Consider the following 25803-nt stretch of genomic DNA (forward strand, 5'->3'; position numbering starts at 1 on the left):
AACTTTTTTATTTTCCAGTCAATATGGTCATGTGAGAGCTCATATTTTGTGGAATGAGCTTTACGTTTAAATGAAACCATAGGTTTTACCATATAGTGTACTGGAAAACGGCAAAAAATTCAAAACACAGAAAAATTGCAAAAAAAGTGCGATAGCACTATTGTTTTTGAGATATTTTATTCACTGTGTTCACTATATGGTAAAACTGATGTGTGGGTGTGATGCCTCAGGTCAGTGCGAGTTCGTAGACAGCAAACATGTATAGGTTTACTTTTATATAAGGGGTTAAAAAAAAAACGGAAGTTTGTCCGAAAAAAGTGGCGCATGTTTTACGCCATATTCCGTGACTCGTAGCGTTCTCATTTTTCGGGATCTATGGCTCACTGATGGCTTAACGGTACCATTTTTCGGCAGATGCTACATTTTGATCGCCTGTTATTGCATTTTGTGCAAAATTTGTGGCGACCAAAAAACGTAATTTTGGTGTTTGGAATTTTTTTGCCGCTACGGAGTTTACTAATCAGATTAATTGATTTTATATTTTGATAGATCGGGCGTTTCTGAACGCGGCGATACCAAATATGTATATATTTTTTATTTTTTTAACCCATTAATTTTCAATGGGGCAAAAGGAGGGTGATTTGAACTTTTAGGTTTTTTTTTTAATTTTTAAAACTTTTTTTTTTACTTTTTTTTTTATTTTACTAGTTCCCCTAGGGGGCTATAAGGATCAACAATCCTATCGCTCTGCACAGCTGTAAACAGCAGATACGCTCATTTTCTGCTTCACTCGGCTCTGGGCCAAGTGAAACTAAAAGTAGTTCATGTGCAGTACAGGAGTCATCACATGACTCTGTGCTACCATGACAACCACCGGACGTCACGTGATCACGTCACGTGACTTCGGTATCGGCATCGTAAGTAAATATTTACCGCCGATGCCGTTATAATGGCGCTGTCACATATTGACAGCGCCATTTAACGGGTTAAACGGCACGAGCAGATAACGATTCTGCTCTGTGCCTGGCAGGCAAACATCTCAGCTGTGAAAATCAGCTGAGATGTGCGCCGATCGTTGCATGCTGTTGGCAGCAGACTGCGGGCACTAATACTATGACCGCTAGGACGTAATATTACTGCCCGCGGTCATTAAGGGGTTAAGCACCAACATAATGCTCATGATTAGCACCTGGGTGGAAGGCGAGCTCCTGCTGGGTCCCAAAAGGGGGAGAGATAAATCCAGCAGGAAAGCTACCTATACCAATGATTAAGTAATCAAAATATTCCGTATAAGATTACCATTAGTAAGTCATGAATATGAAAAAAAAACCTTTAAAATGGAAACCAATACAGGTTCAAAATAAAGGAAATGGTGTCCATTTCAGGATAAAATATTGATTTTCTTTAAATTATTAAAAATGACATATATTACATATTCATAAATAATATAAGACAGGATCAAAAACCCAATACTACTTAGCAGCGGTTTGTCAGGTAATGAAAGTGCCTAGTGCAATTACCAATTATGTCTAAATATCCGTTGATTATATATAACATATAAATAATAAAGTGCCAAGTGCAACAATATATGTAGTTCTATATAATACTAGATGAAAGGTATAATTGATGTGACTTATTGCTATAAAGTGCTTGTGAAGTGCAAGATTAGTTAGGAGTTTAATATACCTCTAAATTGGTCAGAGGTGTCCTGCGTGCCGCTATGCCCCATATGGGCAGTGATTTTTTTTTTGTACTGCAATTTAAATTTGATGTCACATACCAAGTCCTAGATGTCAAACTGTATCTACACAAATCATGCATAGGCACAATATTTCGCTACGAACCAGACGTCCCGCTACAGATGTTCCAATTGATCTCATGCCATGTCTCTCAAAAGTTATCATTTAAAGGGAACCTGTCATCAGAAATTTTGTTTAAACCTAAAAGTTCCCCCCTCTGCAGCTCCTGGGCTGCATTCTAGCATGGTTCCTGACTTTTTGTGGCCCCTTTTAAACCAAATTAAATACTTTATAAACTTGTACCTTTTGCTATGTAAATTTTGTAAATCGTCCATGGGGGCGGGCTCTCTGCTGACCGTTGCTGTTCCTCCAGCACATTGACGCCGCCCCCCAACGCTGAATTTCATCTATCAGGACGCCACCCCTGGGCGCCCGTGGTCCCGCACATGCGCTGTGCGACTGTAGCGGTACTGTACACTGTGTGCACGTGTGACCGCTGGTGACGTTTTGCGCAGGCACGAGGTTATGGGCGGCGCTGTGAGTGTCGTCAGCAAGTGCCGCCCATAACCTCGTGACCGCACTTTCCCCTCTTCCTCCAGCATTCTGCGCAAGCACTTGCTGGCCAGATGACCCGATGTCACCTCTTTCCCATCTTGCCCTGCTGCAGGGTAAGATGAGAAGGAGATGACGTCGGGTCATTTGGCCGGCGAGTGCTTGCGTAGAACGCTGGAGGCAGTGGGGGAAAGCGCGTCCACGACATTATGGGCGGCACTTGCGATGCAATCACAGCGCCGCCCATAATCTCGTGCTTGTGACACACGTCACCAGCGATCCTGGCGTGGGCGGCACCTCGGGCGCAGTGGGCGGCGTCCTGATGGATGAAATGGTGCGTGGGGGGATGGCGTCAATGTGCTGGAGGAACAGCAACGGTCAGCAGAGAGCCCGCCCCCATGGACGATTTACAAAATTTACATAGCAAAAGGTAAAAGTTTATAAAGTATTTAATTTGGTTTAAAAGGGACCACAAAAAGTACAGGAACCTTTCTAGAATGCAGCCCAGGAGCTGCAGAGGGGGAAACTTTTAGGTTTCAAGCTAAATTTCTGATGACAGGTTCCCTTTAATCTTCAGTGCTGGAGAGGAGAAGTGGTGGTTAATGCCGAGCTGTCACCAAATATTTTATTCCATATGTCAACGCGTTCCAGGGCTCAAGTCCCCTTCTTCAGGACCAAAAAAGAAAAATCAACAATACATCATTCTTTTTTGGTCCTGAAGAAGGGTACTTGAGCCCTGAAATGCATTGACCTATGGAATAAAACATTTTTATTATCAAATCAACAATTTTTTTTCTCCTTCTTGGTGACAGCCTGGCATTAACCCCCACTTCTCCTCTCCAGCACTGAAGATTCCTCCACGTGGGGCTGTGGTAGCAGCCATTGCCTTTTATGCTTTCTTGGTGGTTGTGACCTTCACAACCTTATAAGGTGAGTGTATACTGTTACAAACTGCTTTTTTAATATCTGGCAAGACCCTATTTGCGCTCTTTGTCCTCAGCTTTTAAAAGTTATCATGGTGCAGAGCAATGCAGCATTGAAATTTGGAAAGTAGGTTTGTCCTCTTCAGCAAAGATATTCAGAGATTGCTTTTGAGCCCACATGGCCAATGCCATGAAGAAGTCTTCACAAGGGAAGGAGAAAGTGTCCCATCATCCGTTCTTAAATACAATGCCAAAAAGCATGTTGCTCATACTACTGGGAACAACATGTGCTACCTATACATGTCATCATGGGGAAAAGAGAATTGTCCGGCAAGTTGCTTCCAAGGTAAAAAAAAATCCAATTTATTTTAACAATTATAAGAATAAGGCATGACAAAGAAAAAAGTTAAAATTCACTAGGGATAAACAAAAGATGCGTTTCGACCAGACAAGCGGTCTTAATCATCATGGCCAGCAGCGTCTCTGTAGCTGACTCATCAAGCTCATCTGAGACGTCAATGGTCAGCAAGTGCAAAGGGAGCTGCCAGCAGTGGATATTGATAATTTGGGCACCCAAATGCATTCAGTGTGGCAGAATATTCCCCATACAACCATTAATCACCTCATTGATAGCAGCCAAGATGCCTATGTGCATGTATTATTGCCAGTGGCACTCATACTTGATACTGAGATGGTTTCTAAATTTTGTTTCTATTTTTTTCATCGTTTGATTATAATCAGCATGTCTGTTGATTCTGTGATTTTCATATTTACGAGATGTTTCTCTCTTTGTATTGCAATTTCAATGTTCAGTGAGTGTGCATATATTTATAATGTACTGAAGATATGTGATACATTCCTGACCACTAGAGATTCTACCAATCACAAGACTGGGGGTGCTGTGTTCCCCCTCATCTGAATGGAGCATCGGTCATGTATACATGCTGCTGCACTGTTTGTCTATGTGAGTGACAAGGGAAGCAGAGTTCTGTAAATGATAATATAATGAATGCCGTTCATGCGCTTTGGCTGCTGCCCCCACTATAGACTGAGTGGGAGCTGCATCCACAACGCAGAAATAATTGACATGCTGCTTTTTAGAACGCACGGATTTGGGTCAAAATTTTAGCACCCAAATAGCTGCGTTCTAAAAAGCAACGTGCGGATGGATTATGCACAATCTAAATACATTGTGCAGGGGATGCAGGACGCATGCAATTTCACTGCAGTGCAATACGCAGCATAAATGCATGCTATTACGTGATGTGCGCACAAGCCCTAATATGGCTATGTGCACATGCTGCAGATTTGGTGCAGAAATTTTCTGCATGTAGTGGCCAAAAAACGCGTCAAAATCCTGGGTGGTCTATGTTTAGTGTATGTTTATAAAAGAGGTATGCTTTCTTCCATCATGCATGCTTTTTTTTGCTTGAGATTAAACACTAAAAAAGGCGTTTGGGATGATTACAGTCATGGCCAAAAGTTTTGAGAATGACACCAAAATTATATTTTCACATGATCTGTTGCCCTCTGGTTTTTAATTGTGTTTGTCTGATGTTTACATCACATACAGAAATATAATTGCAATCATATTATGAGTACCAAAAGGTTATATTGACAGTTAGAATGAGTTAATGCAGCAAGTCAATATTTGCAGTGTTGACCCTTCTTCTTCAGGACCTCTGCAATTCTCCCTGGCATGCTCTCAATCAACTTCTGGATCAAATCCTGACTGATAGCTGTCCATTCTTGCATAAGCAATGCTTGCATTTTGCCAGAATTTGTTGGTTTTTGTTTGTCCACCCGTCTCTTGATGATTGCCCACAAGTTCTCAATGGGATTAAGATCTGGGGAGTTTCCAGGCCATGGACCCAAAATCTCTATGTTTTGTTCCATGAGCCATTTAGTGATTACCTTTGCTTTATGGCAAGGTGCTCCATCATGCTGGAAAAGGCATTGTTGGGTGCCAAACTGCTCTTGGACAGTGGGGAGAAGTTGCTCTTGGAGGACATTCTGGTACCATTCTTTATTCATGGCTGTGTTTTTCGGCAAGACTGTGAGTGAGCCGATTCCCTTGGCTGAGAAGCAACCCCACACATGAATCGTTTCAGGATGCTTAACAGTTGGCATGAGACAAGACTGGTGGTAGCGCTCACCTCTTCTTCTCCTAAAAAGCTGTTTTCCAGATGTCCCAAATGATCGAAAAGGGGATTCATCTGAGAAAATGACTTTACCCCAGTCCTCAGCAGTTCACTCCCTGTACCTTTTGCAGAATATCAGTCAGTCCCTGATCTTTTTTTTGAAGAGAAGTGTCTTCTTTGCTGCCCTCCTTGAAACCAGGCTGTAACGCCTGCCTGGATCCACAGACTCAGATGGGCTGTAAAGGGGAAGCTAGAGGGAAGCCACTCACCAAGCAGGACCCCTAGAACCCTGAAACCCCTCAACCCCTATACAGGGATCTGGAATTACACAGGACCCTGGAGATCACCACCTGTAGAAGGCTGCAGTCCGATGAGAGCAGTTGTCAGGCAGGGTCAAACCAGGAATTGCGGAACAGGGACAGAATCGACAGGCAGTGACGTAGTCAGCAAACGTAGCAGAGGTCAGATCCGGGTCGGGCAGCAAGGTACAAAAACAGTAGGCAGAAGGGTAGTCAAAAACACGCAGAAGTCAACACAGGAACCACCAACAGAATAGGACGTAACAGGAGCCAGGAAAATCAGAACTATATCTGGCAGTAATCATGTGACAGGAGGGGAAATAAGAAGGGTGTGGTGTCTTCCCATTGGCTGTAGCTGCACGCTGGCAACTTCAGCTGGAAGACACATGCCACCCACAGTCAGCCAGCGGTACTGCAGATCCCAAGCTAACCCAGCCCAGTGGATGATCGGAGCCTGCGCCCACTGGTGCCGCTGGCATCGACTTCTCTCCCATCACCAGCACCATCCATGGCAGGAACACGGCGTCGCCTGGCGATCGGAGCAGAAGTCGCTGGAGCAGACTCCGGAGGTGATGTAACAGTACTCGCCCTCCACGAGGGGCCTCCGGACCCTCAAAACCCAGCTTCCCAGGAAATTGGAGGTGAAACCGTCGGACCAGACCCCTAGCATGAACATCGCTCGCAGGGACCCATGACCTCTCCTCGGAGCCGTAACCCCTCCAATGCACCAAATACTGTACCGCCCCTCTGACAATACGGGAATCAAGTATTCTCTGTACCTCATACTCCAAGTTACCTTCCACCAAAACAGGAGGAGGAGGGTCACTGACTGGGTGAATGGGGAGACGATATAACTTGAGGAGGGACTTATGGAACACATTCGATATCTTGAAGGATGGGGGGAATTGCAGGCGGAAAGCTGTGGGATTAATTACCTCGATTGTCTCGTAAAGTCCAATAAATCTCGGACCCAGCTTAGCAGAAGGGACCTTGAGTTTAATATTCTGTGTGGATAACCATACCTTGTCCCCAACTCCAAGGCTAGGGCCCTTGGAACGTCTCTTATTAGCAGAGGAGGCTTGACCAACCTTTGGCTTCTTCAGGTTCTCTTTCACCTCAGACCAGATAGCCTTTAATTTGTCCACAGTTCAGTCAGCCTCAGGAGTATCCACCACAGTGGAAGAAAAAGAACCAAAACGTGGATGCAACCCTAAATTGCAGAAAAAGGGGGTAGTCTTGATGGATTCCTGATACTGATTATTGATAGCGAACTCAGCTAGCGGCAGATATTCCACCCAGTCAGACTGACGGTCAGACACATAAAACCGAAGATATTGTTCAAGGGTTTGATTGGAACGTTCGGTCTGACCATTGGTCTCTAGGTGGTAGGCAGATGAAAAAGATAGCTCTATATGGATCTTTTTACAAAACGCCCTCCAGAATTTTGAGACGAACTGTGTTCCTCGGTCAGAAACAATATTTTCCGGAACCCCGTGTAACCGCACAATATGCCTAATAAACAACTTGCTAAGAGTTTCAGAATTGGGTAATCCGGACAGAGAAACAAAATTACACTGTTTCCTGAATCTATCCACTACTACCCAGATTCAAGTCTTCCCTTCTGAGGGTGGAAGGTTAGTGATGAAGTCCATGGAGAGATGTGTCCAAGGGCTTACTGGAGTAGGTAGGGACTGGAGAAATCCGGCAGGGAGGGTACGGGGTGTCTTGGCTCGAGCACAAGTTTCACAAGCCTGTACATATTCCTTACAATCTTTCGCTATGGTTGGCCACAAAAAATTCCTGGTTACTAATCGGAGGGTATTGCCGATACCAGGGTGACCTGCCAGCACAGAATTGTGGGATTCCTGGAGTACCCGTAGGCGCAGTGAGGGGGCGACAAACAGTTTATGGACAGGGGTGGTTTCAGGAGCTTGGTCTTGGGTATTATGGACCTCTTCTATCAAATCTAAGGAAACCGATGACATCATAATGCCTTTAGCTAAAATATGCACTGGTTCAGAGTCTTCGGACTGAGAGGGACAGAAGCTACGGGAAAGTGCATCAGCTCTGGTGTTCTTGGTACGGGGCCGGAATGTTACCACAAAATCAAATCTGGAGAAGAACAATGCCCACCTAGCTTGCCTAGGATTGAGTCTCTTAGCAGATTCCAGAAAAGTGAGGTTCTTATGGTCTGTGATGACTGTGACCTTATGTTTGGCGCCTTCGAGGAAGTGGCGCCATTCCTTGAAGGCCCATTTAATTGCCAACAGCTCACGATTACCAATGTCATAATTTCTCTCTGTGGGAGAAAACTTGCTGGAAAAGAAGGCACAAGGACGAAGCGAGTGAGAGATGGAGTACCTTGTGATAGCACCGCTCCCACTCCAACCTCGGATGCATCGACTTCCACAATAAACGGACGCATAAGGTCAGGCTGAACCAGAATCGGGTCTGAGGAGAAACATCCTTTTAATTTTGAGAATGCATGGATTGCCTCTGGCTTCCAATTAACCACATCAGCCCCCTTTTTAGTCAAATCGGTGAGGGGTTTGGCAATTTTGGAAAAATCTCTAATGAATTTGCGATAATAATTAGCGAATCCAAGGAAACGCTGCAAGGCTTTCAGAGACTTGGGTTGCACCCACTCCTTAATCGGTTGAAGCTTAGAGGGATCCATGCGGAAGCCTTCTGCAGACAATATATAACTCAGGAAATTAACCTCTGCCTCAAAAAAACCACATTTCTCATATTTAGCAAATAGGGAGTTCTCCCTGAGTCTCTGGAGTACAGTGCGTACATGTTGGACATGTGACGTAGCATCAGGAGAATAAATCAGGATGTCATCCAGATAGACCACCACATATTGACCACAAATATCTCTGAAAATGTCATTAACAAAGTTCTGGAACACAGCCGGCGCATTACTTAATCCAAAAGGCATTACTAGGTACTCATAGTGTCCCTCTGGAGTATTAAATGCAGTTTTCCACTCATCCCCTTCTCTGATACGGATGAGGTTATATGCACCCCTGAGATCCAGCTTGGTGAACCACCGGGCTTCTATGAGCTGGTTAAACAGATCGGGGATGAGTGGCAGAGGGTACTGATTCTTTACAGTAATAGCATTCAGTTCACGGTAGTCAATACAAGGTCTGAGGCCACCATCTTTCTTATCAACAAAAAGGAATCCAGAATCGACTGGTGACCTGGATGGTCTGATGAACCCTCTCTGCAGACTGTCTGCTATATAATCTTTCATGGCCTGACGCTCCGGACCAGAAAGATTATACATTTTACCCTTGGGGAGTCGGGAATTGGGGACCAAATCTATGGGACAGTCATAATCTCTGTGCGGAGGTAATTTTTCAGATTCAGATACAGAAAACTCGTCAGCAAAATCCCTGAATGCATGAGGTATGAAGATAGGTTCAGCACTGGTCAGGTTAACAGATAACGACATACACGTCTCCTGACACTCAGGGCTCCATCGCACAATCCCACCCTGATGCCAGTCTATGACCGGGTTATGTTTACGCAGCCAAGGCATGCCCAATACCACTGCTGACATCAGATTCTCAAGAACAAAAAATGACACAGATTCTAGATGCAGAGCACCATCAAGCATGGAGATCTCTGGAGTTACAAAAGTAACCACACCCTGAGTGAGAGGTGTACTATCGATAGCAGATATTCTAATAGGTGCATTTAACCTGAGCAAAGTCAAACCCAGCTCCTTTGCTACAATAGTGTCTATAAAATTAGCAGCAGAGCCACAATCAACAAAGGCCTGCAGCCGTACAGATTTTCCCTGGTGAGACAATGAGACAGGTAACATTAATCTTATAGGGTCTGCAGGAAGTACCTGGGCACCTGAGCGGGTATCCTGGGGTCCGCTCAGGTGGTGCTGCTGCCTTGGAAGCGATTGCCTCTCTGATCCAGGCACTCCACCACGTGATCTGCTCCCTTGCAGTCGACGGGACTCTGGACATGCTGAGGTAGGTACTGCAGCGGGGACTTGGACCTGAGCAGACCTGAGATCTTGCACTTGCTGTGTCAGTCCATGTACAAGCCCAGGAAGGGTGTGTGCACCTGATTTAGCACAGCATGGAGAGAATCCATTTTTTTTTTCTCTCCTGGTTAGATGGCCAGATATAATGTAACGCCTGCCTGGATCCACAGACTCAGATGGGCTGTAAATGGGAAGCTAGAGGGAAGCCACTCACCAAGCAGGACCCCCAGAACCCTGAAACCCCTCAACCCCTATACAGGGATCTGGAATTACACAGGACCCTGGAGATCACCACCTGTGGAAGGCTGCAATCCGATGAGAGCAGTAGTCAGGCAGGGTCAAACCAGGAATAGCGGAACAGGGACAGAATCGGCAGTGATGTAGTCAGCAAACGTAGCAGAGGTCAGATCCGGGTCGGGCAGCAAGGTACAAAAACAGTAGGCAGAGGGGTAGTCAAAAACACGCAGAAGTCAACACAGGAATCACCAACAGAATAGGACGTAACAGGAGCCAGGAAAATCAGAACTATATCTGGCAGTAATCATGTGACAGGAGGGGAAATAAGAAAGGTGTGGTGTCTTCCCATTGGCTGTAGCTGAACGCTGGCAACTTCAGCTGGAAGACACATGCCACCCACAGTCAGCCAGCGGTACTGCAGATCACAAGCTAACCTAGCCCAGTGGATGATCGGAGCCTGCGCCCACTGGTGCCGCTCGCATCGACTTCTCTCCCATCACCAGCACCATCCACGGCAGGAACACGGCGTCGCCTGGCGATCGGTGCAGAAGTCGCTGGAGCAGACTCCGGCGGTGACGTAACACAGGCCTTGCTCAAGCAGTCTCCGCCTCACAGTGCATGCAGAAGCACTCACACCAGCCTGCTGCCATTGCTGAGCTAGCTCGGCACTGCTGGTAGTCCGATCCCGCAGCTGAAACAGTTTTAAGATACGGTCCTGGCGTTTGCTGGTCCTTCTTGGGTGCCCTGGAGCCTTTTTGGCAACAATGGAAGCTCTCTCCTTGAAGTTCTTGATGATGCGATAGATTGTTGACTGAGGTGCAATCTTTGTAGCTGCGATAATCTTCCCTGTTAGGCCATTTTTGTGCAGAGCAATGATGGCTGCACGTGTTTCTTTAGAGATAACCATGATTAACTGAAGAGAAACAATGATACCAAGCACCAGCCTCCTTTTAAAGTGTCCAGTGGTGTCATTCTTACTTAATCATGACTGATTGATCGCCAGCCCTGTCCTCATCAACACCCACACCTGTGTTAATGGAACAATCACTAAAACAATGTTAGCTGCTCCTTTTAAGGCAGGAATGCAATGATGTTGAAATGTGTTTTGGGGGTTACAGTTCATTTTCTTAGCCAATATTGACTTTGCAAGTAATTGCTGTTAAGCTCATCACTCTTTATGACATTCTGGAGTATATGCAAATTGCCATTAGAAAAACTTAAGCAGTAGACTTTGTAAAAATTAATATTTGTAGCATTCTCAAAACTTTTGGCCATGACTATAGGTTACACCCTTCACCTTCCACTGATCTTGATCTGGAAGGTGAGAAACTGGTCTGAAAAAATCTGCAGCATATCTGGTGACTCACTAATTAAGTGATCACGTTCTCTGCAGGGAATAAATACCTTAAGGAGACAGGTCTGCTAAAACCCATAGGTGGCTTCTCCTTTAAATACTCGGTATCATTAATTTATAGCTCCAATCATTCTATGTGCTACAATTAGAACAAAATAACAAGTCAAGAAAGTAGAAACTGATCAATTAGATGTGAGGAGTTTACGTGATTTTGTCATGTAGCTACTGTATATAGCAACTGGTGACCAAACGGATATAGTACTTGTCTTAGAGGATCATGCATTTAGTTCTTCAGTAGTAGAATAAGTATACTGATTTCTCAATGTGAATATTTTTTCACTGTTATGGAGGATTATGCATTTAGTTCTTCAGTAGTAGAATAAGTATACTGATTTCACAATGTGAATATTCATTCTCTTAAAAAAAAAGGCACAGAGAATTATATTTTGTTTTAATTTGCTAATCTGTTTTTGCATGCTTGTGTCTCTGTATGTGATACTTGTTGCAACGTGTTTGAGCTAAATATTACCTTGCTGGGTGGAGTGCAGGGACGCTGGTGGCGTTACACCTGCTATATTTGTTATTGGAGGTGTATTTAAACCTAATTGGCAATTTAAAATCATCATTCACATTACATAGCACATTCTTGGTGTATGCTAAATTTTAGCAAGTAGATAATATACTGTCTGTATTGTTACAATGATCAAATGAGTCAGATTGGCATATTTATTATCAAAATTTGATAGATGTTCGAATTCATTATAATGTATCCCAAGGTAGGTATCTTTTTGCTTTTATCCCCCAAAATGCTGACAGATTTGCAGCTTTGGACACTATAAAGACAGTATTTTCCTGTTCTGCATCCATCCCATACATAAAAGTCTATTAGCTTCTCTAATCCATGTATACAAAGAAGTGCGTGGCCGAAGGTGTTACTTTTTCCTTAGTTTCCAATTGGCTTAGATAGACTGACCACTTAATAGACTTGTGAATATGCATTAGCCATTCAAGTGGAGCTCAATAAATAGCCAGTACACACTGTATTTTGTCAGATAACACCAGCAGATACACACATATACAAGGTGACAATGGCTGCCTCCCTCTATGGTATTTTACTCTTACTGCTTACATCTGAAGCAACCTGTTACTCAGTGAAAAGCTACCTTAGATCGGATTCTGGTCCTCTACAGGAATATGCCACCAGAACTGATGGAGCAGAGAACAAGGATGGTGGCTCACCACATCTACCCAATTTCATGCTCGTCCTCTACCAAAGCTTTCATCGTTTGGAAACCAAGCGTGGCATAGACCTGATGCCAGCGGCTCCACTTGGCTTTCCTTCCAGTCAACAAGCTGATATTATCAGGAGCCTTGCAGCTAGAAGTAAGCACATCTGCTCCATTTATTATCTCTTAAGACCCTAGATTTGTATGTCTATGTATTCCATAGATCACAATTATAAGTACGAAGCTGTTATTTATGGCCTTAGTAGCCATAAGTGAATATTATGTTTACGTATTAGGTTGACTTAGCTATACGCTGACACAATCTAATAATATCTGATTCATTTCTAATCATTGCATTAATATTTAGCCCTGATTTAAAAGGATTTCAAATAACAGCTAGTGCCCTCATCAATATTACTTTCATGAGGAAATGTTTGTATTTATCACTTTGTTCACATGCCCGCCATTTATTAACTGCACATAGAGGCATTTACAGTTAGGTTTCTGATATAATGAGATCACCTTGTCGCTGGGTATCGGGCTCACATGGTTTGGCCAATACAGAAGCTAAAGATCTTTTTTTTTGCCAATATTTCCAAAGCAGTATGTCTTTTTACTCATTTTTCACATTAGCTATGTATTTTTCTCCTTTCTCTAATATTCTTATAGCAGTAATGCAATGTTAATGTACCCATATGATATTATTGAGTGCCACTGGATATGCTTTTGTAGTTATGTTGTTTTTAGGGTTTACGCCTGTTCATGTTCACATTTGTGAAAGCTGTTGGTCAGTTTTCTGATATAGTTGTATTTAGGACTTTGTTCACATGCCCGCAATTTATTAACTGGTATCTAGATGCACACTGATACCAACAAAGTCCAGCAGACCCCATGGATTTAATATGGAGCATTGTACAAAGAATGTGATGTAGATTGTGTTGCACTTTCCATAAAAATATCATGACCATAAAGGACTGGCAAATTCCCAAATGTGAAAAGAGTTTAAGGGGTGTCTAAAATGTCAATTAAAGGCTAGTAATTTAGAGAAAGAATGGCAAACTATGCAATGACCCATTTAGGTGAAAACCTAAAGTTTTATCTTCTGATATAAAAACTAATGCAGAAGATCTATATTAGTGGAGTCCATGTTACTGGCAATATCTCAAGCAACAGAATTCCTCCAATAGAACTTTCTAAGTAAACGACAATCCAGAATAATGATAGCTTGCTCAAAATGTAAGCCGGCTCCAATTAAACAGATTATGTCTTGTAATTTGGTAATGATCCGAGGTACTGGAACCCACTGACCGATCTAATATCAAGTACCTATGAGTGGCTTTAGGGTGCGCGCCCACGATCAGTGTTTGCAGTGTTTTGGATGTAGCGTGTTTTCACTGCGTCCAAAACGCTGCGGTGTACAGTACAGACACAGTGGATGGGGTTTCTAGAAATCCCGTGCCCACTGTGCTTCTTTTTTTTTCCGCAGCAAACACTGACCTGTGATGCGGTTTTCCAAGCTGCAGCATGTCAATTGTTTGCTGCGGATTCGCATGCGTCCTCCGTAGTGAGAACATAAGCAGGAGAGCGCAGCACACTGAACCCTAATCGTGGGCACGGGCCATTGTGGTCTCCTGCGTTCTCCTGCAGAGGAGACTCGCGGCCCCACAGATCAGGATCAGTATTTTTTATTTCAGCACTAGAGTAGCACATTAAATCTATGTCCCCTGCTCCATGTCTTATACTCACCCTCTGGCATTTTTCAAACTTTTTCAGAGTTGCTCTGGTCCCACGTTGCCATCTTGTGATTGTAACTTTTGACTGGCTGTAAGTCAGAAGTTACGTCACAAGCACTTAATACAAGTCTATGAGAGCCAGAACGAAGAGAGAACAAGGTTCTCATAGAGTTGTGACCTCCAGTTCCATGAAATACAGGTCACGAATCACAGGAGACTGACCTGAATGGTGCTGATAACAGAAAACGACAGCCGTAGGTGAATATAAGACAGGGGGCATGGGACTTAGATTTCTGGAGTGGAGCTTTGATAATATATTCATTAGAAGTTTGTCTGATAAAGAAAAAAGCCTGAGTTGGTATAATGGCAGCATAGATGATGCGTGATAACAGCCTTACGACAATGCTACTGTGTGTATGTATATACAATATATATATATATATATATATATATATATATATATATACTGTAATTATACATATGGCCCTCTGCTATTTAATGTTTAATTTGAAATAGCCCTTATTGCAATAGTCTTAGAGTTATTCTAACGACCATGGCCGCCGATTCATCATTTTTTTTTCTAGTGACTTTTTGTTTTCCATTGCCATTGATGACTCTTGATGATCATTTTTTCTTGCCTTTTTGTAGTGCCTTTTTAAAATCGAAAAGTTTATTATACTTCAAAATGCCTCATGTTAGCTTTGAGCGGTGTAAAAATAACAATTAGAAATATAGTATTCCGGTACAATTGTGAAAAGCTGCCACATTTTTGAAAAGTTACAAATGATCAATTAGGCTAAAATATCTGAGTATAGAAACACTCCCACATTGTTGAACAAAAGAAAAGATGAAACCAAGTAAAGTCAACTTAAAAATAGTGCAAATTTGATATGAATAAGTCACGTTTAGAAGCAATTTTAACTCAAAAGAAAGCTGGAAAGTTAGTAAATGAGATAGAGCTCATATGTCATATATTTAGCTAATTCCTTTCTTATTTTGAAACACAAAATTGTTTACAAAGATCCATAGATTGTTCATATTCTTCTTTTCCTTTGATATGCTCAGTTTAATAACAGTCTAGTATGAGTCTCTTACCCAGAAATTTAAGGATCAGCACTAATACACATCTTTTCTTGGACTCAGCTGAATGAGGTCTCATCAGAAGACTTCACCCAACAGGAGTCCTCACCTTTATTGTTCCCGCACAGACTAAACAGCAGTCAATTGAGGTGTGGGTCAGACAGGCCTATAGAAATCCCATAATACCTGCTGTACTGCAATCCACATCTGAGTGCATTAAGTTCCTCAAGGACATGATTGGATTAGTTCAGTAAAAGTCGTCTTCACACAAGTCTGAAGGCAGTGCCTAATATTTTTACGCTTTTACTTCTTAGGTTACACTTCATTGGAATTAAACTTTTAATTAAAATTAATCAACCATTTCCACATCTGCTTCCTGAACATATAACATTTTGCAGAAGTTACAGTTTTGATACACGGCAGCCTATTATGAAATACCTATTAGTTACTCATGCCCCAAGGGTCATAAATATTTGAATAGCGTTTTCTGGCTAACACGGTACCACAATATTACCTTGTATTGTACATGAAATACCAAATAAAATTATAGATCTCTCCATAAGAAATGTAGTCTTTTGTGATTGGTAATAATAAACTTTGATATCAATAAAATTGGTTGTCTCAGACTAAACTATTAATGACTTAACAATGGAATAGGTGATCAACGTAGATGAGCGGACCTGTGGAAGTTTGGGTACCGCAGGATTCGTCCGGACTTTAAATAAAAGTTCAGTTTGGGACCCGGACTTGACCCCAGACACCAAACACCATTTAAGTTAATGGGGACCCGAACATGTCAGCTGTAAAATGGTCATAGAAAGGGCTAGGGGGCTGCAAAGTTTTAACTTCGCTGGTTATCAAAAATAGAGGGGATACCATGGAGGGTTTTTTTGTTTGTTTTTTTTCATTTGTTATGTAAATAAATGAGAAAAAAAACTGCTTGGGCTCCACCCTATCTTGAAAATCCGTCAAGGTCAAGCAGACAGCTGGGGGCTGGTATTATCAGGCTGGGAAGGCCCATGGTAATTGGGCCCCAGTGCATCCATTAGATACGCTAAATTTATCACTTTGCCCTGCTCTTCCCAATTGCCCTGGTGTGGCAATCAGGGTAATACTTTTAGAGTTCATCTCAGCCTTGATTTGACACCTGGCATCAAGCCCAGGGGTTAGTAATGGGTAGGCGTCTATCAGAAAACCCCATTTCTAACCTGACAAGTTAAAAAAACAGACACATGGGGAAAAAAAATATGTTTTTGTTTGATTTTTTTTTTTAATAAAGATTTCCCTATATGCTGTCATTCACTAATGTATTAATTAAAACAAAAAAACATTCAACAACACGTAATCCAGTAGGGCAGGGGTGGGGAACCTTTTTTCTACCAAGGGCCATCTGGAAATGTCTACCAACCTTTGGGGGCCGCACAAAATTATCAATGTGAAAATGACCCTGCTATTTTTATTTGGTCAAACAGTTCATTGACTCACCCCTACACTCCTACTGTGGTGGCCGGAGCTGTTTTTCTTTGCTGCGGCTGTGATGTTTGGGGACATTTATCATGTTGCTTCTCACAGCCCGCTTTTCCAGGTTTGTCTCGGTCTGACGTGCAGTCAACTCTTTGTGACAATAACATTGGTAAACCATATACATCACAGGAGACACTGGAGGCACATACATCACATAGCAGACGCTGGGACTGCTGTATATACATCACAGGAGACACTTTGGGCACTTATTTCACTCGAGGAGCTGGGGACATGTATATGCCCCGAGCCCCTCCTGTGATGTATATTCCCCCTGCCCCTCCTGTGATGTATATACCCCAGCCTCTCCAATGTGATGTATCTGCCCTCAGTGTCTCCAATGTGATGTATGTCACTGTAGACCCAGGGGTGGCTGGTTCAGGTCCCAGGAGGACCAGTGCCAATGTAGTGACCCAGGTTGCTCTGTCCCCGGCACTCTCTTTAGATTGAGTCCCCGTAGCTTGGAGCGTTTGGGGACCCTGACTGTCCCTTTTGGGGTACAGTCTCCTCCATACAGCGGGCAGTGCAGACCTTGCGGGGAGGTAAGTGTCCGAACCCCGATCCTAGTTTACTGCTGATGTCCCCGGATTTTTTGGTTCAGTGAAGTCTGTGAAGGTGTCCTCACCGGGCAGGTATTTGCCAAACAGTCTAAAACTTGCGCTTGACCTATGGCCCTGTGCGTGCTCTGGTCCCAACAGTATCTCGGTACCTGTCCTGGCAACCTCTCTCCTGTGCCCCCGGGGTCACTGTTACACAGACCAAGCTCAGCAACGTCTGCACAACTCTCCTGTGTGCTCCCGACTTTCCGACTACTCTCTGACTGACTGACCCCTCCCACCAGGCTGGATATACCCAGGGACTCGTTCCCATGATGACGATACCCTTATGTGGTTAACCCTCTATGCCCGGTGTGGAGAGAACTAGGATTTAGATTGTGTTTTGGTGGAAAAGGCACTGGTACTCGAGGTCCCAGGGGGTAGGTCCTGCATCCCCAAGAGGATGCAGTTCCCTGTAGTGCCCTGAGGGTCTCAGGGGCATTACAAATGCACATCACAGGAGGGGATGGGTGCATACATATGACAGGAGGGACTGGGGTACAGACATCACTGGGATACATAAAAATGGCTGTGGGGCACAAACAGCACTGAGCGGAGTCATGGACAGCAGCACTGGGGGGGCATGGACATCACTACACTAGGGGGCACAGACATCACTGGGGGGACTGGGAGGCACGGACAGCACTTGCGGAGCACAGACATCACTAAGGGGCAGAACATCACTTGGGGGCTACACAGCACTAGGGGTGGTACACAGCATTGGGTAAACACATCACTGGAGGTGATACACAGCACTTGTGGAGCACAGACACCACTAGGGGAACACAAACCTAGGGTGATACACTGCACTGAGGGTTGCACACATCATTGGGGGGCCACAAAGCACCGGAGGGTGAGCACACAACTTGGGAGGATGGGAGCTGGGCACACAGATGGGAGGGCGGGCGCCGGGCACACATCTTGGGAGGGCGGCCACCAGGCACACAGTTTGGTAGGGTGGCCACCGCGCACACAGCTCGGGAGGGCGGCCACCGGGCACACAGCTTGGGGGGTCCGGCGCCAGGCTCACAGCATTGGAGGGCGGGTGCCGGGCTCACAGCATTGGAGGGCGGGCGCCGGGCACATCTCATGAGGGCGTGCACACTCCGCTGGAACCTCTGAAGCTGCTGTGGGACTAAAGCGCAGAGCGCTAAATCCGCCCACAAAGTAAGTCCTGTGCTTGATGGCACTGGTACAAAGCAGCGCATGTGGGGATTTAAAGGGCCGGCGGCCGGCAAAACCGCGGCGGCAGCTCGAACACTGCCACTCCCGGGAATATGCCAGGGGGGCGCGGAAAAGGAACGCAACTTCATAGGTTAGTACTGGTCAGTGGCAGCCCAGAATTTCTTACAAGTGTTAATGTTATTGACATGACCACTCATGAGAAATTTCAGGCTGTTGCTGACCGGCACTGACCTGTGGAGCTACATTTTGAGAAAGTTCTCAGAACAACGCTCCATAGGAAGCGATGGACGTCGTGAGACATTACTCTTTGGATTACATCTGAACTTCCAGGATTTATTTTTAATTAATAAATTGGTGAACGATGGAGTGTTCCCCAACTGAATTACGTCTGAATGTCAAGGATTTTTTTTAATAATTGGTGAACAAAAAGTATTACCCCTATTGCCACCGCACCAGGGCAATCAGGTAGAGCAGGGTAAAGCATTGGAAATGGCACAACTAATGGATGCGCCACTGCTGGGGTGGCTGTGGGCTAAACTGCCATGGGCCTTCGAACCTGGATAATACCAGCCTCCAGCTGTCTGCTTTACCTTGGTTGGTTACCAAAAAATAGGGGGGACCCCACGCCATTTTTTAAAATGATTTATTTAAATTATTTTAAAAAATGAGGTGGGATACCCTCTATTTTTTGATAACCTACCAAGGGAGAGTTGACAGCTATGGGCTGCAGCCCGTAGCTGTCTGTTTTACCTGCACTAGTTATCAAAAAATAGGTGGGAGCCCATGTCATTTTTAAAAAAAATCTGTTTTGTTCACAGTAGCGGTCAGGCAGCTTCTGTATGCAATAAAACATGTTGATTAGCTGCACTGAAGCCTTTCAACAAATTTTATTAACATACGAACAGTACCTGAACACAGACTTTTTAAAAAAGTCTGTGTTCGGGTCCGGGTCCCGGACACCCGGTGTCTAGTAGGAACTCCAAACTTTACAGTTTTAGTTCGCTCATCCCTAGTGATCAATATGAGATTGATGCAGGTCCAGCCAATCAGATTAAATCTGCTCTAGCAGAGTCAAATGTACGCAATGTATGAAGCAGAACACCATAGCTCCCTACATTAAGTGGCTGCTGCTTAGTACCGCACTTTATCTTCCATTCAAAAGAGCAAACATTAGCTGATTGGTGGAGTTGTCAGGGATTGGAATTCACTCATCTTTTGTTAATGACTAGAGGCCCCTTTACACACTAAGGCGGGCTTTGCACACTACAACATCGCAGGTGCGATGTCGGTGGGGTCAAATTGAAAATGACGTACTTCCGGCATCGCATGCAACATCGTAGTGTGTAAAGGTTCGATGATACAATTAACGAGCGCAAAAGCGTCGTAATCGTATCATCGGGGCAGCGTCGGCGTAATCCATAATTACGCTGACGCGACGGTCCGATGTTGTTCCTCGCTACTGCGGCAGCACACATCGCTGTGTGTGAAGTCGCAGGAGCGAGGAACATCTCCTACCGGCGTCACTGCGGCTTCCGTAGGATATGCGGAAGGAAGGAGGTGGGCTGGATGTTTACATCCCGCTCATCTCAGTCCCTCCGCTCCTATTGGCCGCCTGCCGTGTGACGTTGCAGTGATGCCGCACGACCCGCCCCCTTAATAAGGAGGCGGGTCGCCGGCCAGAGCGATGTCGCAGGGCGGGTGAGTCCATGTGAAGCTGCCGTAGCGATAATGTTCGCTACGGCAGCTATCACAAGGATATCGCAGCTGCGACGGGGGCGGGGACTATCGCGCTCGGCATCGCAGCATCGGCTTGCGATGTCGCAGCGTGCAAAGTACCCCTTAGACTTTCTACCGATCCCACCAGCGATCTCGATCTGGCCAGGATTGCTGGAAAGTCTCTGGTGAGCTGTCAAACAGGCAAACCTGGCCAACGACGCAGCAGCGATATGGACCTGCAGAACGACCTAGCATGTGATGCATGCTGCGCAGCGGGAAACAAAGGACCAAAAAATGTTCCTGAGAGATGTGTAGTGATCAGCAACCTCACAGCGGGGGCCAGGTCGCTGATGCGATTCACACACTGCAATGTTGCTAGGGAGGTCGTTATTACATCACAAAACCGGTGACGTTACAGCGATATCGCTAGCGATGTTGCAGTGTGTAAAGGGGCCTTTACACTACCCAATATCAAGTCATCAATAGTTTGATCCCAGACAACCTTCTAGGACTAGGTCTACTCAACAGGCATTATTGGATGTAGTTCTAGTGACTGGGTGTACAAGACCATGTGGCTTGCATAAAGAGAGGTTCTCCAGGTTTGTTTTGTCCCATACCGTCTGCTACTTGGTATCAGAATCTGTGTAAAACTAGATTGTTAGCCCGACCATAATGGAAAAGTGTGTCAAGGAGTAAATAAAAAATCATACATTTTTGTCCTGAGTGGTAAAAGCAGGTCCCATTATAGGGTTTCATTTAGGTGAAGCCTAGTGACTCTGAAAAAGAGAAAGATAAGGAAGAGAATCATAGATATCGTTTAATTCTGAGGACACTTGCCAATTGGATTAAGGTGCTTGCAATTCTGGGAAGCATATTAGGTGAGACGGAGTCTGAGCATTGCTATGCCCTGGTCGGTATATGTATGCAATTGGAGAGACTTATAGGGTTTATGGGGGCTTGGCGTGGCTTAGGTATGATGAGCAGTTTAAGCAGGAAAAAGCCATGAGGCTTGGTATGAGATGGGACCGCAAGGATATATCTTTGTGGATGTGCTTAATGATTGCTTCTACCTTTCGGGAAAGTGCCGTCGGTTCCAGCTCAGTGAGTGGAAAAAGGGAAGACTTCAGTGGGGGTTGCAGCGATACTACAGTTTTTAAATAATACCCGGATACGATGGCAGCGTCTTTGATTCGGTTAGGTTTTTGGAGGGTTTTTAGGATCCCGTAGCCCCTATCTTTAGGGCAGGTAATTTAAAGTGAGCAACTGAACACCTGGGTGTAGTTAAAGAAATGGTAGGGAAAGAGTTTGTTGGGGTCACGTGGAAGGTTCGTTCAAATGTCACCTGCGGCCTAATTTAAAGATTTCTTCGCTGGGGGTGGTTCATAAGCGGGAATCCAATAAATTCCGATTCATTCACCATTTATGTCACCCGGTCGGTGTCTCTGTTAATGATGGCATTTCACCAGAATTATCTTCAGTGTGATATGTGTTTTTTGATAAGGCAATGAAGAAAGGGGGAATGTGGCGCTTATGGCAAAATCAGATATTGAGGCAGCTGTGGTTAAGCGTTTTTCTGAGTATTGAGATTGATTCCATGAGACTGGAACGTAGGCTTCTGAAGGATAAATTTTTTTATTTACTGGTGTCAGTAGCCACTTTGTGGAAGGCCAAAAAGGTGCACTTCATTGCATTTTCAGTCATTGTTAGGCAAACCTAATTTTGCCTGCCATATTATGCCAATGGGTCGCGTGTTCTTTAGACGCCTGTCAGCACCCACGGCAGGTAAGCAGTCTCCGACACATTATGTTTTGCATTACGTGGGAGATCAGAACTGATTTAGCAGTTTGGGTTTCATTTTTGGAGTCATACAATGGGCATTCATTGTGGATGGAGAATGTGGAAGAGTTGTTTGCAGCTTTATACAGATGTGGCAGGATTGGTTGGTTTTGGGGCATCTTTTCAAGGGCTTTGGGGAGGTAGCCCAATTCATTGCGAGTGATGGATTTGGTACAGAATCTGGCTTTAATTGTAATTTTTCTGATTGTAGTGGCACTAGAGCTGAGGGGAGCTGAGGGGAGCTTTGTTGGCTAATAAAAAGTTGTATTTTCATTGTGACAAGTTCCCACAGTTGTGGCTTATTTGCGTCATTTGGTGTTACGATGTATGAAATTGAATTTGTGCATAGTAGCAAAGCATGTTCCAGAGGTGTCGAACAAGGTGGTTAATGCGCTATATCATTTTTGTAGCATGATACCTGCTCTGTTATGGTAGTAAAACGCTTTAAAGATGTTGGGGGTGGTTATCCAGGTTCATTCTTGCGACACCAGGATGGCTTATCACTTTCTAGATATCAGTTTGTTGCGATTCAGTGAGAATGTTTGTTGCATTTGAGTGGGAAGCCAGAAGAGTATGGGTCACACTCTTTCTGCATTGAAGCGGCAACTGAAGCATCTCAATGGGGTCTGGGTGATGATCTTGTTGGCTATATTGGGCGTTGGGAATCTTACCATTTTTGATCATATGTTTATCCTCATTTAGTTACGGTTAAGGTTGCTGCTTGGATTTGCAATAAGTTGGTAGTACATGTCGTGGTAGTATGTGTGCTACCTGTTATACTTCGGTTTCGGGACTTGATCTGGTGACCTCTAGCTGCGTGATCGGTTTCCTTCCCTGCTGAGCCACAGCTTGGTTGGTCCCTGTCCAACTGCTGATGGTTCTCTTATCTTTGCTTTTCTTCCCTTGGTTTGAGGATAGTCAGGTGTTTCTCACTTTCCCATTTCATCTCTGTGCCATCACATCCCGTGTGGGGCTATTTATACTTACCTTGTTTTAACTTATTTTCCTTTATCCTCCTTTGTGGGTGTCAATTTAGTTTCCTCACATTGGGTCCCCGTATACCTCTACACACTTTCCCCCTCTTTGTTAGTTGTGCGTGCCAAAGTCCCCTCTAGTTCCTTAGGAGGTACGGCAATCCGCTCGATGGAAAGGTTTTCTAGTCTGTACAGGAACCAGTGTGTTGTGGGTGTGGATGTTATTTTATAGCATTTATTTTTCTCTTTAACCCGTGTTTAAGTTAAGTACGTATATAACATTAATGTTGTCTTTACTATAAAGGCATGCTTAGCTTGGATCGTCACACACTGATATGTGTTCAGATTGGCATGGTGAGATGACGTTCATCCAGATAGCCGGCAGCAAGACAGGATAGGTTCTTGGTGAAGAGCAAGTGGTTTGCAATCCATGGAATGACATGGGGTCAGGTGTTACTGAAATTCTCATATAATTGCAGAGTGGACCAGCCACCAAATGTGCTTGTCTTACATGTGGTAGGCAACAACACTGCAGTTAGATCTTCCAGAAGTTAGTCAGTGATATAAAATTCGATTTTTTTTTTTATTAAGGTTGTAGTCAACTTACCAAGGGATTATTATCATCTGGTCTGATATTGTGGCATGGTTGTCATAGAAATACACAAGGTCGGTGGAAAAATTGAACAAAACAAGGATTAACCTGAATAAGGTCATTGCCTGTTTTATTGACAGGAATGGTGGATGATTGGTGTACAAGGGACTGCTGATAAGTCTTTGGCTTTGTGATTTTTTTTTTTGTTTCTATGATAACGAATGTTACATTACATGAAAGCCTTATGTGTCTAATATACTGTATGTTTTAAAAAATGTGTTTGTTGCTTATGGCAACAGTGTTCTACGCACGCGAGAAAACAAATTGGTGGAGTCTAATGCAATATTCACAGCAACTGAGAGCAGAGGAGTGATAAAATTCTTTTTTTCTGCAAGGAAAGTCTGCAAAGGATATTCATGGTGATATGTCGCAGATATTGGGGGATCAAAGTCCTTCATATTCCACAGTTAAGAACTGGGTTGCCAAATTTAAAAGGGGCCACTTCAGCACTAATAATTAGGACCGTCCGGGATAACCGAGAGTGGTTGTTGTTCCTGAGATCATCGATGCTGTGCACAACCTCATACTGGAGAATCGACGAATTTCGGATGCCTGGTTTGAGGCACAACCGAAATCCTTCTTTTTGCTAGGCTTACAGAACTTGGAATACCAATGTAAGAAGTGTGTTGACATCAGTGGACAGTATGTGGAATAAATGTAAAGTTTCATCATCCTATCTCGTTTCTTTATGGGTAAAGCCAAAAGACTTCAGCAACCCCTCGTATCATAAGTAATTGGAGAGACTTTCAAGGGATTATTTATGGTTGGTTGTGTGCATCTCAACGCCATCGGTACAGCTTTTTGATGATGGATTCGAGGAACGGTATTTAGGAAGCCTTGGGGGTTTAACTGATCCAGGCCACATAAGGTATAACTCGATTAAGCATGTGGTGGGGGAATAAATTTGGTTTAGAGGCTGGTTAATTGAACATGTACTTCAGTAAAAAGACACTATTGAGGAATAGTGGCTTCTGTTACAGTCCAATGGAAGTAGCGGGCATAGGTCCTGCTAGGTTAGGCGTATATTGGTATGGGATATTACAGTCATATGAAAAAGTTTGGGCACCCCTATTAATGTTAACCTTTTTTCTTTATAACAATTTGGGTTTATGCAACAGCTATTTCAGTTTCATATATCTAATAACTGATGGACTGAGTAATATTTCTGGATTGATATGAGGTTTATTGTACTAACAGAAACTGTGCAATCAGCATTTAAACAAAATTTGAAAGGTGCAAAAGTATGGGCACCTAAACATAAAAGTGACATTAATATTTTGTAAATCCTCCTTTTGCAAAAATAACAGCCTCTAGACACTTCATGTAGCTTTTAATGAGTTCCTGGATCCTGGATGAAGATATATTTGACCATTCCTGATTACAAAACAATTCCTGTTCAGTTAAGTTTGATGGTCGCCGAGCATGGACAGCACGCTTCAAATCATCCCACAGATGTTCAATGATATTCAGGTCTGGGGACTGGGATGGCCATTCCAGAACATTGTCATTGTTCCTCTGCATGAATGCCTGAGTAGATTTGGAGCAGTGTTTTGGATCATTGTCTTGCTGAAATATCCATCCCCTGCGTAACTTCAACTTCGTCACTGATTCTTGCACATTATTGTCAAGAATCTGCTGATACTGAGTTGAATCCATGCGACCCTCAACTTTAACAAGATTCCTGGTGTCGGCATTGGCTACACAGCCCCAAAGCATGATGGAACCTCCACCAAATTTTACTGTGGGTAGCAAGTGCTTTTCTTGGAATGCCGTGTTCTTTTACCTCCATGCATAACGCCTTTTTGTATGACCAAACAACTCAATCTTTGTTTCATCAGTCCACAGGACCTTCTTCCAAAATGTAACTGGCTTGTCCAAATGTGCTTTTGCATACGTCAGGCGACTCTGTTTGTGGCGTGTTTGCAGAAATGGCTTCTTTCGCATCACTCTCCCTTACAGCTTCTCCTTGTGCAAAGTGCGCTGTATTGTTGACCGAAGCACATTGACACCATCTGCAGCAAGATGATGCT

The 25803-nt window shown here is 44.0% G+C and overlaps 1 protein-coding gene across 1 annotated transcript in view; it reads left to right on the forward strand.

The window, feature by feature from the left end:
- Window positions 1-25803, forward strand: part of NODAL (nodal growth differentiation factor) — a 132546-nt gene that overhangs the window by 87602 nt on the left and 19141 nt on the right. The window contains exon 4 of the mRNA XM_075351678.1: window positions 12445-12637. Within this exon, the coding sequence (XP_075207793.1) occupies window positions 12445-12637 (193 nt within the window). The remainder of the gene's footprint in view (window positions 1-12444; window positions 12638-25803) is intronic.

This window comes from Anomaloglossus baeobatrachus, chromosome 5 (genome assembly GCF_048569485.1).
Source record: "Anomaloglossus baeobatrachus isolate aAnoBae1 chromosome 5, aAnoBae1.hap1, whole genome shotgun sequence".
Classification (NCBI taxonomy): domain Eukaryota; kingdom Metazoa; phylum Chordata; class Amphibia; order Anura; family Aromobatidae; genus Anomaloglossus; species Anomaloglossus baeobatrachus.